Genomic DNA, 14,416 nt, shown 5'->3' with positions numbered 1-14,416 from the left:
CGTGGTTCAACGTCACCCTTAACGACCTGGAACCGCTTAAACACACTGGAGACAGTTGAATGGGGAATTTTCAACATTTTTCCCAACTGCCGGTGCGCGACAGGTCAGGAAATTCCAGGTGTTTTGGAAGAATTTGTTCTCTCGACTTGCTTTGGTTCACTTTCATTTTCCTTGAATCTTCTTCTTCTTCTTCTTTCTGGTTTCAGCAGGGGTCTGCTGAAGTTTTATGGACCGGTATCTCTGACCATATGTCCAGTAATATCGTTTAAAGTCATTTGACTGTCGGTTCTTGTTAACGATGTAGGTTTGGTTTGTCACTTTTTTTTTCATAGAATCCGTTTTTTTTAAGGTCTACAGGCTTCCTTCCAAACTAGGCCGATATGGTAGTGGCGACGAACTTGGTGTCCACTCCTCACAGCCATCTTCGTTTGGTTTTATTATATATGGATTTTGGCAGTTTTTATGAAACTTATTATTTCTTTCAGTTGGTCAATATTTCTTTGCTTTAATATATCAATAATATTTCCATATTTTCCATCGAATGTGTAGTTGCTTCTAACTCTATTGAATCGGGGGCAAAATAAAATCAGATGTTCTGCATTTTCTGGCTTATCACAGATATTACAGTTTCCTTCATCTTCGATTTTCATAATGTGTAACCAATATTTCGAATAATCATGGCCAGCCATAATTCGGTTAAGCATCTTAATTTCGACTCCATCGAGTGGTAGATTCTTAAACCACGGTTCGGTATTGAATTCGTCTTGTATTTGTAAAAACTTTTTTCCCTTGTTTTCCAAAAGTGCGTAGTCAGTGTACCATTTTTTTGTTACTTCCTCCTTAGTGTTTTTAAATAAACTAAAAGCATCTTTGAGAAGTATTGGATTATCTATACCTTGTTCGGTGTTAGCTCCTCTGTTTGCTAGTTCATCTGCGACTTCATTACCCCTGAGGCCAACATGGCTTGGAATCCACTGTAGTGCTATATTGTATTTTGAGCATCTGTGCAAAATGTCTTGAGCAATTCCGCATCTAAATTGATTTCTTTGACTGCTTTGTAATATCATACAAGAGGATTTGGAGTCTGTATAAATAACAGCATTCGGAATTTTGTTATCTTCGACTATTTTTGTAGCTCTATCAATGGCAAGGAGTTCTGCGGTCATAATGGAAGTTTCATTATTCAGTTTAATGGCTATTTTGGTATTTGATAGCTGTACATATATACCGATCCCACATTTGTCACCTTGTTTAGATGCATCCGTATAAATGGGTGATCTATTCTGGTATTTACTGTTCATAGTAAATAAAGCAGCTTGTTTCATGACTTGAGTACTATTTTTGTCTTTTACTAATTTTCCTGGTCCAATGTCGGTAGATATCGTTACGTATTCATCTGTATGAAAATTTCTGAGCAGGGGACTTATTTTATCAAATATGTGTCGGTATTCCAAATATTTTTTCTCCATATATGAGAGCTGATTTTCGTTCCAGTTGTTGGTGGAGGTCTCAAGTAGCTGACTGTATACTGTGTTTCGAAAAGCAACATTTTTAGCTATTTCTTTTTTGGCAAGGTATTCGCTTCTTATTTTCCATGGCTCTTCAGCTGATATAGCAAGCAGAGTATTTATTGGAGTGGTTCTGCTACAACCAGTTACTTTTCTAAGAGCTTTGTTCAGAACTACCTGGAGTTGTTGTTGGTAAGTGTTTGCTGTGTTGTTCAATGTTGAAACACAGTACTCTAGTCCATTCCTTAGTAGGGCTTTGAAAACTAACAATAAACTTTGTGGGTGTGAATTCTTATTAAATCCCGTGATGATCTTCAACATGTTTAGTCTTTCTATGGTTTTGGTGCTAATCATTCTCGCGTGGGATCGAAAACTTAACGAACGGTCAATGTTTACTCCTAGATATTTGTAAATGTTGACGTTCTCAACCGTCGTATTCTTGATTAAGACTTTTACTGCCGTGTTTCTAGGGTGAAACACCATTGTTTTGGTCTTCGAAGGATTGATTTTAAAGTTGAGTCGTTCTGATAATTCCACAAATCGGTTTATGTAATTTTGAGCTAAGCTTTCCAGTCCTTTGAAATCTTCATGTTTAACTAATACGCAGAAATCGTCGGCATATTGTATAAGTACGACTCCATCTTGTTCAATTGCGTGCATTTTTGCCGAGTAGATGTTGAAGAGCGTGGGTGACAAGACGTCCCCTTGTGGTAACCCATTACAAATTCTCCGTGTTATTTTTTCACCACAAGTATCTAAGATCAATTTTCTATTGGTTAAAAAACTATCAATCCACGTAATGATTTCTCCAGGAAAACGTTGTTCTATCAGAATTTCTTGCAATTTGCTTGACTCTACAGTATTGAATGCATTGGATAGATCAATGAAAATAGCCAATGTTTTGAATTTTTCTCGTTTGTTCTTCTTGATTTCATTGACGAGATATCCAACACATGTTGCTGTGGAGGAGTTTGTACGAAACCCATAGGAAGTAGAAGGAATGCAGTTTGTCTTGTCAATGTGATCTTTTATTTTTTCCAGAACGGCTGAATTTGTCATTTTGGTAATCGTTGGTATAAGAGATATGGGTCTTTTCCCTTCTACTGTACTTTGATCTTTCCCGGCCTTGGGGATAGCAACCACTTTTATCTCCTTTAATTGTTCCCTCAGGTGACCTGATCTAAACATGGTGTTGATTTCATTAATAAATGCATCTTTAACGGAAGGACGTATTGCTCTCAACATTTCATAAGAAATTTTGTCATCCGAAGGTGCGGATCTTATTTTTTTCTTGGAAAGAATTCGATCCCATTTTGCAGCATCCATGATATTATAATTACATGTTGGTCCACAACTTATGGTTTCGTCTATATCTACTTCAGCTTTTCCGAAATGCATATCAAAAAACCTTTCCGCTAATTCTACATTGTCTTGTATTGGGTTATTTTCTTTACGTTTAATTGCTTTTCCAGTAAGACGTCCAATCCTTTTCCATAACTCTGCCGAACTAATCTGGGGGTCTATACTTGCAGCGAAATCTTCTAAAGCCTTGTTTTGCGATTCTCTTTTTTTCCTCAGAAATATAGCCGATGCTTTTTTGTAACTTATTGCATTTTCAATGGTGCTGTGTTTATTGAAAACTTTTCTAGCTGCAGATTTTTTGATCCACGCGTCTTCAGTATCTCTATTCCACCATATTTTTGGAGTATATCTACTGGTTTTCGTATTTAATTTAATAATTCTAGAAACTTCTTTTCTAAAATCGTCAATGCCCCTGCCTGTTTCGAATTCAATTTCCGATATTTGCTGTATGATCTTTTTTTTATTGATGTATTTCAATGTTCGCTGCTCAATACCTGCCATTACTATATCTATGACTAGATGACCGCTTCCTCCAATACTATAATCAGCGACTTCCCAATTCAACTCTCCGAATAAGTTTGCTGTACATAGAGTCAAATCAATTGCAGAAGGACTTTTATTTGGTTCAATAGGTACAAACGTGTTATTGCCATTGTTGAGTATCAAATATTCAGAATCGTTGATTATTTCTAATAGAGCATCTCCTTTTCGATCAGACGAAACATTTCCCCACATAACATGGTGACTGTTAAAGTCACCACAGATGACGACCTTTTTAAACTTTATATTCAAAAAGTCAAAAATTTGTTGCAAAGTATTCTTGAATTCAATTATTGGTATAGAAGGAGTCACATAAATCGATGCTAGAGCCATATCAAGGGACGAGATATGGATTATGGTACACTGAATGTTATCGGAAGTAATATTTAAATCTGGTAAAGTATAGTTGTATTTATTGCTCAAAAATATTGCTGTTCCTCCATATCCATCGTGTCGTGAAGTGAGCACATTATGAAACGAAGGTATTTTGTATGTTCTTTGATCAATATCTGTTTTTGTCCATGTTTCCATGAGCATTAGAATTTCATAGCCACCCTGGTAAGCAACTCTTTCTAGTTCTTTTCTATTTCTACTCAAACTTTGAATGTTGTATTGTAGTAATTTCATAATAATAATGTAGATTTTACTTACATTCGTTGGTTGTTACATTCGATTACCTTGTCTGACCTCTGGCTAATATCTTGTAACGACGCTGCTTTCGCCAAAACCTGTAGACCTTGATTCCTTTGTAGATGGTATAGCATACTTGATTCTTCACTGGTTCTTACAGCTTGTTCTGTGTTTTTCTTTTTGGCTCCCGTTTCCATCGTTCTGTAGCTAGAACTCGCTCGGAGTTCCGTTCTCCATTTCTCTGCCTCTCCTACTTTGTATTTGTTAAATAATGCAATTCCATCTGCTGTGGATTCTTCGTTCCTCCGTTTTCTTGGTTGGTAGATGCTCACGTTGCTCGCAATGTTTGATTCAAGCCGCTCCTGTCTAGGCTCCTTCGATTTTTGACGCAGGTCTCTTCTACTGTATTTTCCAGCTGTCATCGTAGCAAAGGATTCGGCCGGAGTTGGGTCAGCTGTACTTTCCATCAACGCTTGATAGGGGTTTTGCGTCACGATAGGAAACCTTTCAATAGCCTCCGCAAAACTAAGGTTGCTGCGAGCCATAATTGATCGGATGTTATTCTGTCGTCTACGCTCAGGACACTCCTCATCGGTTGTGGCATGGCCACTTCTACAATACAAACATTTAGGATTTACATTGCATCTCGCAAATTCTAATTCTGAGTCGTGTATTCTCGTGCACTTTTCACAGCGTTGTTTGCTTCTGCAGTTTTGTGTTGCGTGATTATAACGCAGACAATTCAGACAAAGTACCGGCTTACTATAGAACGGTCGGATGAAGACCGAACAGCAATAAAGTTTTGCCATCCGCGGTAAAACATTAGTGCGAAAAGTCACACTAACTCGTTGCGTTGGCTGGGGTTCCTTATTGACAAATCGATTCAATCTTCTGGCACTAAGAACGGGAACATCACACTCTAATCCATCGACGATTTCCTCCATGGTTATCTCCAAAGGTATTCCTGTCAAAACTCCATCGACAGTAATGAAGTTTTTCGGAATAAACGATCGATAGTTGTTTTTCTGCAGCTCTGCATCCGTGGTCATAAAATTTGCCAACTCAAACTTTGTCAAAAACACTATCACTCTATTGCGACCTGCTTGTTTAATGTCTGTTACATGTCCCTTGTAGCAGCATTTTTGCAAAAAAGCCGCGAGGGAAAGTTTATTCATTTGCAATTCACCACCTTCACCATTTTTTTTTATTAGTTCCACTAGCACACGATAGGGACCTTGATCGTTGTATTCATATTTGTAGCTAATTTTCGGTTTCTCCTGCTGACCGCTTTCCTTATTTTCTTCACTAGACGCCATATTGCTAGCCATATTTGAACTACATTCTTTCCCCGCTATCGAAAATCTTGAAACTCCATCCGCCATTTTATTTTCTTTCTTCTTCACCAACGACCGCCATGTTTTTGCTTTCGGCTTGCAAAGCGTCTTTTTCGCCACTAAATTAGCACAACTCCTTTTCTTTTTCTTTTCTGGCTTCACTATCTATCACTATCCGCAAATTCTCGTGATCCAGAAAAAAACAATTCAATCCACCACTTTAATACTCAAATTTAACTATATCCACACTCCCGATGAAAATTTCACACGTCCGTTCTGCGTCACTGCACGTTCGCGAATGTTCCTTGAATCGAAAAACACGACTTCGAATTTGACAGCATGTAAACAATACACATCAATGAGAAAGTGTGCGAAATTTGGTTGATTTTTACCCAATGGTAAAAAAGTTATGCCCTGTTAAATGTGTCACAATAATTTCGTGTTCGCCCTTTATATTTGATTTGATTTATTCAAATTTTAAGTCAACAAAACACTCATAGGTATTGGAAGTTACTATTATAGGTATTAGGAATTACAGTTCTTGTTTTTACGCCGTTTTAAATACTTTAACGTTTTGGAGCTATCCTCAAACGATCATTTCCCATGTGCTTCCTAAAAATCAATGGAACATTTTTCACTGCTTCCACCATCATCACACATAACTGAAATCGTATTCAGGCAGAAGAAATACCTCAGATTTTAGTAACATCAATTAGTGCTCTGAAGCCGTTATTGAAGTCATGTCTTAAAACCTTCCTCAAAGACACCGGCACCGCCGGCACCAGACACTGCTACAATGCTTCAACAGAAGAATAATCACAGAAACGGGACGTGATCCTCGTCGGTTTCTTTCAAATCGTTATTTAGCTGGTCATTTTGGCAGCGTCATTCCCATTCTGTAGCGCGCAGTCGGTGAATAAATACTTATTCAAAACATCATACCTACCTATACCTATGTATATCCCAAAATGAGACTGTCGCTTTTCATCGTTGTAGCTTTCTTGCTGCTGTGATTTGATTTTCGTTTTTTTTATTTTTCCCGCGAATGTAGTGTCGCTTCGTCGACGTCGTGGTAACTGACAGACAAAAAAACGAAAATAAAAAGATACTAAAACCGAACCAACTGGTTTGATTTTTGCACCGGAGATAAATAAAAAAAAACAGCACCAAAAAAAAAGATACCACCAGTACCACGGTAAAGCGTTCGCACAAAATTTGCTGAAAAAAATATGGGCCAAGACGCAATTGTTTTTATCATCTATGCCGTCGTTTTACCCACCAAACCGGTGTAAATAGTGAGTGTTGAGTGACACACTTGTCATGTCCGAAAACATTGGTTGGTTGGTGGGAAAAACGAGAGAAATGATCAAAGTACAATAACTTCTGCTCAAGTTATTTATAGTATCACTGCAAGCATATTATAACAAACGATGCTCATGGCGTCGTTTGTGTTTTTGACAAGCGTTCAAATAAGTTTAACTTCTAAATGGAATCCTTAATGGACAGAGCATTCTATTTTCTAAAATCACGTGAAAATCAAAAGTGTAACGCACAACTTAAGCTACTGGCAATGAAGGTTTCAAAAGATTCACAAATTGTTTAGTCAAGTCAGAAGACTATCATAATATGATATTTTAATATATGTATAAAATAATATTATATTATGATCTTAGACTAACATATTTCGAAATTTTTTGCTTTGCAATAACATTACTTAAAATATTTCATAGTTTTTTTTTTCTAATTTTCTATATGAAGAAACGACAGATGCACCTTAAATAGACAAAAGTCTTCAGGGAATTGTTTTTCTCTATTTTTAGTGACTTGAATTGTTTTCATTTTTTTTTTTGCTTTGCCACTAGCCGACAAAACAGCCATTGAAAATAGCAATTCAACCATCGCCTGTTCAAAAATAAACACCCTACCTTACATACCGATATAAATATGTGCAGTTGAAACAATTTCATTATGTTCATGTTTTCTTCTCCTTTTTCTTCTCTTGTCTAGGAATTCCGGTCAACCAGCAGCATCTCCTGTACAACCACAAGGAGCTCAGCGATGGCCAAGAGATGAAGGACATCCCGCTGGTCAACGGATCTCGTTTGAAGCTGGTACTGGGCATGAAGGGTGGCCCCATTTCCTCCAAGAGGGTGGTCACCATTTCCGACTACGAGAACTGGTTCGATATGAATGATGTTTTGGCAAGGTCAGTACCAAAAAGTTTTCTCAAAAAATTAATTGGGACAAATTTTTAAAATGTGAGAAGTTTATAAAAAATTTGCTAATGTAGAAAGTAGGAAATAGATCTGTGTCACTTTTGCCTATATCAAATTTCATATCGAGTGCCCAAAGGCATGTGACAAAAAGCAATTGAGCACCACGTGCAAAGATGCTACATTTTGTAGAAGCCAGCCTCCGACACACTTTGAGGCATCACTCAGTACTACACCTATCAATAGTTCAAAACGGCAGTCTATTTTTATTAGTATCGTGTCTCGGTTGACTAGAAAAACCACAAACCAGGATAACACTATGCTTACGTTCAAGTAGAGACAACTGACTTGATGATCTACCTACCGCTCGATTGAATAGCGGTCTGGATTTTTCGCTACTGATGGCTAAAGAAGCGCCAGCTTTCAGAGATCTATTTGCTGCTAGGTTGAAATAAAAGAAATCGATTTTCAGATGTTTTTTTATGCTGGTACACTATTTGAAACCGCACCATCATTATCCCACGCTTCATGAGATATTTTCGAGAGTGACGAGACGCCAGGTTTACTCAAAATAGTCTAGGATCAGAGACATGGCTGCTATCGTCTATTAATAATTGAACCTAAAAATAGAACCGGTATTATTCAATACCCTGCACCAGAGTAGAGTGCAAATGAAATGGGTTTCCCGTGAAAAGACGCTGTGTTGTTATTAATTCGCCGGAAAAGTTGCTCCAATTTTCCTAAATTAAATTCCTAAGGCTGGATTATTATAATAATCTCCTTTGATAATAAATATAGGCTTTTACTCAAGGTTTAGTTTTTCAAAATCGACTGCATTCCGATGAAATCTTTGGTACTGCGTTGTCTTCTGATAAAGGAATTTTTAAGGCGTCGCGACTTGTTTACTTCAACGTTCGCTGTGTAACAACAGCAGCTCAATTTATATCTTTCATTGCTGTTAGCAGCATGTTGTTTCCGTGGGTTCTTTTTATTTCTGTCGCGTAAAGTCAAGCTGCGACAAATTGTAAGGATGTGAGGGTTAGTGTTTTCAGAAAATGTTGAATAGAAGTTTGGAAGTTTTCTAAGTTAATGAATTAAATGCTCTCCTCTATTATAAATGCATCAGTTAACAATATTGTTATTTTCTTTCGTTACAGACAAGATACGGCAAACTTCAAGACCCCTGGGCTAAAACTGTTGGTCAACAAGAAGAACATTCACCGTTTAATGAAGGTACGTGCTGAGAAGGTTTCCGACAGTGTCAAGGGTGGCATATCGCGAACCATTGGCAGTCAAAGCTGTGCCAGCGATCTCGACGGCGAAGAACTGGAGCGGGAAATACAGAAAGAACGCGACGATAAGATTACTGCTGAGGTGAGACAATCTCTAACTTCCTGAATAAGTTGACATGTAGGTGGTACTAATCATTGTTTTTTTTTTCAGAAATTGAATCAAATCAAAACGAAGCTTCATCAGAAGAAAAAGAAACACGCTGGATCGGCTGCGACCCAGGTTGCCTGTGACCCGGAAGTCATCATAAAGGAAGAGAAAACTCCGATAGCCCGACCTACATTTTCGGCTGGTCCGATCGGTTCGGCTATCTCCCAGACTCCGCGACAGTTCGCTCAAACGGCTTCCATCGCTACGGCCACCAAAGAACCGTTTTTGCCACATATCAACTTTCACAATGCCATCACACGTCAACACGTCGAGCAAATCGATCGGCACCATCACTCGCAGATACGCGAAAACCTTCAACGCAATCGTTCCTTCAAAACAATAAGCGCCAAGCACCACCTGAATGTCTCCGCCCACGATATGACAGCGGTGCACGATTCGAGCAGGCTCGAACGGTCACTTTCGTTCCACTCCAACGGTATCCTGAACCGCATGGACTCGGATCCCACCGGCAGCGGGGGCATTCGGAGCAGCAGCAGTACCAGTGCGGCTGCCTATCAGTCCCAATCGCAACATCAGTTATCCTCGGCCTCACTACATGATATCATTGAACTGCTCAAATATACACCCTCCAAGTTGCGAACGATTTCACACGACGGTTTGAACAAAGTTTCGGTTTCGAAAAAGTCCCACCATCATCAATCGTCATCCGCCAAACTGCTAGACAACAGCTCGCTCAAAAACATTGATGAATTTTTGCGGGATTACGACGCGGCGATGAGTAGCCGGTGTAAAACTGCAACTGGCGGGGAATGCAGTGGTGGTTCTACCGCTGCCAATTTGCTGACAGAGAGTATGTTCAACAAGGATACCGGCTTCGGTCCCACGGATTATGGCTACGAAAAAAGTGCCAACGGGAACGGGTTGGATAAAACCTTCCGTGCGCTGTACAAGTCAACTTCGGATGGTAAGTTTTTAAACAATACATGTTAAGTTTTAAATCTCGGTTCAATGCATTGAATCTAAGTGATGATTTTTACGTTGATAGTGGGATTAGCTCTTGTGTGATGAAAGCCTGATGTGATGTGTGATGAAGACCCCTGACCTCTGAACAGTGGTGACGGGGAAGTTTCATATACAAGTCTGTAGTGGTCACATAAACGAGGAGGGCTTCGTGATAGCCAAAGTCAACTGGACTTTCTTAATAGCTGCTACGCTCCGCCAAGGTGGACCTTAAATAATTTGACGCAATGATGGATGAGACAGTCGAGGAGCTCACAAGTCGAAGTTAGGGGACTATTGCGGGGAATTTTAACGCACGGGCCCAGAAACGGACCAGTTCCTTTACGAATACTAGAGGACAACGTCTACTTGAAGGTTTTGCAGTTACCAGATTGAATAACGTTAGAGATCTGAGACATGAGACCGTAAACATGGAACCTGAAACATGCTCAGGTCTATTTTTTAAGTCTGAGGTGTTAAGTCTCACATTCCAGGTCTCGCGTCTCACGACCTTTCAAGTCCTTATCTCAGATCTTATATATCTGGCCTCATGACTTAGGTCTAATGTTTTGCCTTCAAACGATAAAATAAATCTTATTGACATATAATATGTCAATAAGATTAATTTTATCCTTTGAACGCAAAGGAGTCATTAGACCTTAGTCATGAGACCAGAGATATAAGATCTGAGATAAGGACTTGAAAGGTCGTGAGACGCGAGACCTGGAATATGAGACTGGCATTATAATATGTGATGCCTGATTTTTTAATAAACAATTTCCGTTAATTTCCCGACACAACATTGTTTAGTAAAGGCTTTTTTACCTTTCAAGCTTTCAAATAATTTAGTCTTATCTAATAATTTCTTTATTCATCTGTTTTTTTTTCAGACAACAGTACCTACGAACTTCCGAAGCTACTAATCCGGGAGGATTCCCCGGTTGAGTCTTTTCACAGTTCCTATCCACAGCTGGAAACGGTAGCCCTGCGCGGGGAATCACCTCGAAGCTTCAACAGTGCTGGTCCAGCCAACAGTGGGCTTACGGAAACCGGTACCGGATCCCTAGCTCCTCCGACCAACAATGGTGAAAAGAGTAAGCTAGCTTCCGGATCATTGTTGCAGCTGTACGAGCATCCTTCAGCAACCTCTGCAGCGACGGCAACGGCTGCTGCTGCAACTACGGCTGGGACCATTGGCAGCGGAGGAGTTTCGTCCGGTGGTGGTACATGGTCCCCGCACTATGGAGGTGTGGGCCATCACCACTCGGATCTGGGAATCAATGAATTAGAGTTGAAGTTTATCAACAATGGCGTATTGGACAAGGCTGGAAACGGGGGATCCATATTCAAACTGCCGGCGGTTCCGAATTTGGATATCAACCAGTGGAACGCTTTGTCTAATGAAGTTGTACCGGAAAAAGGAAAGGAGGGAGAACCAAATGCCAATGCGCGTGCCTCGAGTGGGTTTGTCCATAGTGATCTTTCAATTTCGTCTGATGAAGATGATTTATTTAGCATATCGGATTTGATTTACAAAAACCAGGCCAACAAATCAAAATCGATTGATTTGAACGAATTTCGTAAGACGTTTGGCAGTAGTCCCACGCTGCTGAACAATTTCGGTGGAACTAATAGTAACTTGGCCCCACAGTTACCCAGGTTAGACGCAATACCTTCGCAGTATCGCAGAGGATATACGAATCTGAATGATGCTGGGCTTTCGTGCTCTACATCTGAGCTTGAGTGTGTTAATACGACCACAAAAAAGAAGACTGGAAATGGTGATGGGGGTGAGCTATCGCCATTGTTGAAGCATAGAAATAACGACCAGGTGGCTTACGTTAGGAGTTATGAAAATTTGAATCGATATAAAGCGTTTTCGACGAAAAACGGCGACGCTAGCGATATTCTTCGGTGTCAACAGGGTGCAGGGCAGCTACTGCCTGGTATTAGTAATTTAGATAGTATAGCTGACTCTGACTATAACAGCAGCAGCGGAAATGGTTCCAATTTGATTGACGACAGTTTCGCTGATTTCGAATGTAGGTTCTCTAGGTTAAATTGTACTGGTGGAAGTGGAGGTGGTGCTGGTAGTAACAATGGACATCACGGTAATTCCAGTCACCACCAGCAACATCCAGCCGGTTGTAGTGGTAGCATTAGCAATACTCAAACCAGCGGCACCAGTAATAGCCAACACCATAGTAGTTGTCACAGTGGAAGTGGCAGCAGTCATCGGATACCATCGTTAAATGATCTGAACCACCGAAATCGACATTTACATATGCCTTTCAATAGCACCTCCTCGCCGTTCACCAGCAGCTCAAATCCTTACTACTTTCCATCGGATGAAAGTCTGTTCAATATAGATTCATTTTTCGATGATTTCGTCGAAATCGATACCAGTGACATCTTTGACAGTGCAGAATATATCAATATGGGTAGTGGTGCTAGTCGAAATTCAAACTCTTCCCTGCAAAAATCAAACAATACCAGTTTTCTGTTGCCAGAATTGCTTCCCCAAGAAGAACTGCTGCTGAAAACGCAATCGAGCTTCCCGGAAGCTAACGATCTGTTGGTCGATGGAGACCATGCCTCGCTTATCCACCAAATCGATGCTGGTGAAATGGTACCGCAGATGATCAAGTCGGAAATAGTTCCGCATCCGGACAACCCCATGGCTTATGGGGGCAATCGTCTCGTTCAGGAAGCAGCTGATTTTCCCCAGCAATCCATTTCGGCTACCGCCACTATACACCACCATCCTGCTGAACCGGTGAAATCCAAGAAACTACGCTGCGCTCAATGCAATAGAAAACTTGGGGTCATCATGATCATGCGGTGCCATTGTGAGAAAATATTCTGCGCTCAACATCGCTACGCCGAGGCGCACAACTGTTCCTACGATTTCAAGCTCGAGGGCAAAAAGATTCTGGAACGGGAAAACCCCATGGTAGTGGCTCAGAAATTGCCAAAAATTTAGGACTGCGGGTGGGAAAACATTCGGTGTTGCCGAAATTCGAAATCGCAAGGGAATATACTATTATAGAAAATAATCATTTTTAGGGACTTATTGAAATAAATTCTTACTGGTATGAGATCATTTACTAACTTGGATTTTAACCGGTTGAATAAAAAAACTGTAGGTTATTTACATTCAAGGCTAATGTAGGCACGTTTGATTTGTACGAAATTGTTTTCATTCCTCACCCCGACAATGTTATTAAATTTTAGGTGTGACGCTGACATTCTATTAACTTTTTTTTTCGAAATTTGTAGTTATTAATAATGGGAAAACAAACAAAATCACAATCTATAGAAGAACTTAGTTGTAATTTAATATATACATATGTTAGAACATCTGTTGTACAACATAATTTCAAAATAGTTTTTTGTGTGTTCCTCTTCAAGGAATGCCTTTCATTAAGGTTTAACATTTGTTTGGGAATTCACCCTTAAAATAAATTTCTTATTAAATGTGTGTTATACTGTTTTTAATATTTTTGTATGGCCAACATTAGTTTCAAATCGTATAAATTTTAGCAGGGAAAAGGTCATAGTGGTGAAAAATCAATTATTTTATTTCTATCCCTCTCTGTCATGGGTTTCTAGAATGTCACGTAAAGAATTGATTACGATATTGTTCGTTTGTTTTGTAATTAAGATAACCTGCAAGATGCATCGTGGTGGATCAAAGACTGATAATATGAAATGTTGGAAAACGAGAGGGATGTCTTTGCTGATTTTCGATCAGAATCGATAAAACTCCTTGAAATATCAAACTTTATTGTTTTAGCAGTTTCTATTACAAATTAGTAAGATTTAAAAAGACAAAAAAAAACTAAAAAATAGCTAGATATTTTATTAAAAATTTGCCTAATTCATACTGGAATTTGCTAATGAGTGTAAAAATTTTCATCTAATCATTCACAGCATGTTGTTGATCGAATTGTGAGAACTAAGCACCGACTAAAATTTAGCGTGCATTCGAAGTACGAGTCTCCTTATTCATTCAAAACAAATACAAACCAAAGCATGATTTTCAAAATCAAACATCAAAACTGGAACAATCTGAACTAAATGAAAAAAAGTAAAACTAAAAACATATATATTCAATGTGAACTAGTAGTTGGCAACTATTTAAATTCAAATCCGTCTACAGAGCAAGAGTAATAAAAAGAATCATTGTCATATACCAATAATAGTAACCGTAAAATTGCCAGAGTCAAACTGAAATAAGCCGCATGTGTTGAAAGTTATATGCTTATCTTTAGTTTGCTAACTTAACTAAACCGGAAAATGGGTTTCTCCTGTAGATTTTTTTTTCATTCTATATTATCGAAAACAGCATATTTAACCACTTTAGAAGGGTATTCTAGGCAGTTATCATTTATACGGAACGAAAGCGATCATCGGCGGGAAAGTTAGC

At 39.1% G+C, this 14,416-nt stretch overlaps 1 protein-coding gene across 1 annotated transcript in view; it reads left to right on the top strand.

Annotated features, from left to right (window-relative positions):
* LOC129756528 (uncharacterized) overlaps positions 1-13,468 on the top strand; it is a 30,445-nt gene extending 16,977 nt beyond the window's left edge. The window contains exons 2-5 of the mRNA XM_055753440.1: positions 7,382-7,580; positions 8,745-8,961; positions 9,031-9,952; positions 10,878-13,468. Of these exons, the coding sequence (XP_055609415.1) occupies positions 7,382-7,580; positions 8,745-8,961; positions 9,031-9,952; positions 10,878-12,970 (3,431 nt within the window). The 3' untranslated portion in view covers positions 12,971-13,468. The remainder of the gene's footprint in view (positions 1-7,381; positions 7,581-8,744; positions 8,962-9,030; positions 9,953-10,877) is intronic.
* Positions 13,469-14,416: the final 948 nt, after the last annotated feature.

This window comes from Uranotaenia lowii, chromosome 3 (assembly GCF_029784155.1).
Source record: "Uranotaenia lowii strain MFRU-FL chromosome 3, ASM2978415v1, whole genome shotgun sequence".
Taxonomy (NCBI): Eukaryota; Metazoa; Arthropoda; class Insecta; order Diptera; family Culicidae; genus Uranotaenia; species Uranotaenia lowii.
The sequence above is the reverse complement of the archived record's forward strand: the minus strand, read 5'-3'. Positions and strand labels throughout refer to the sequence as shown.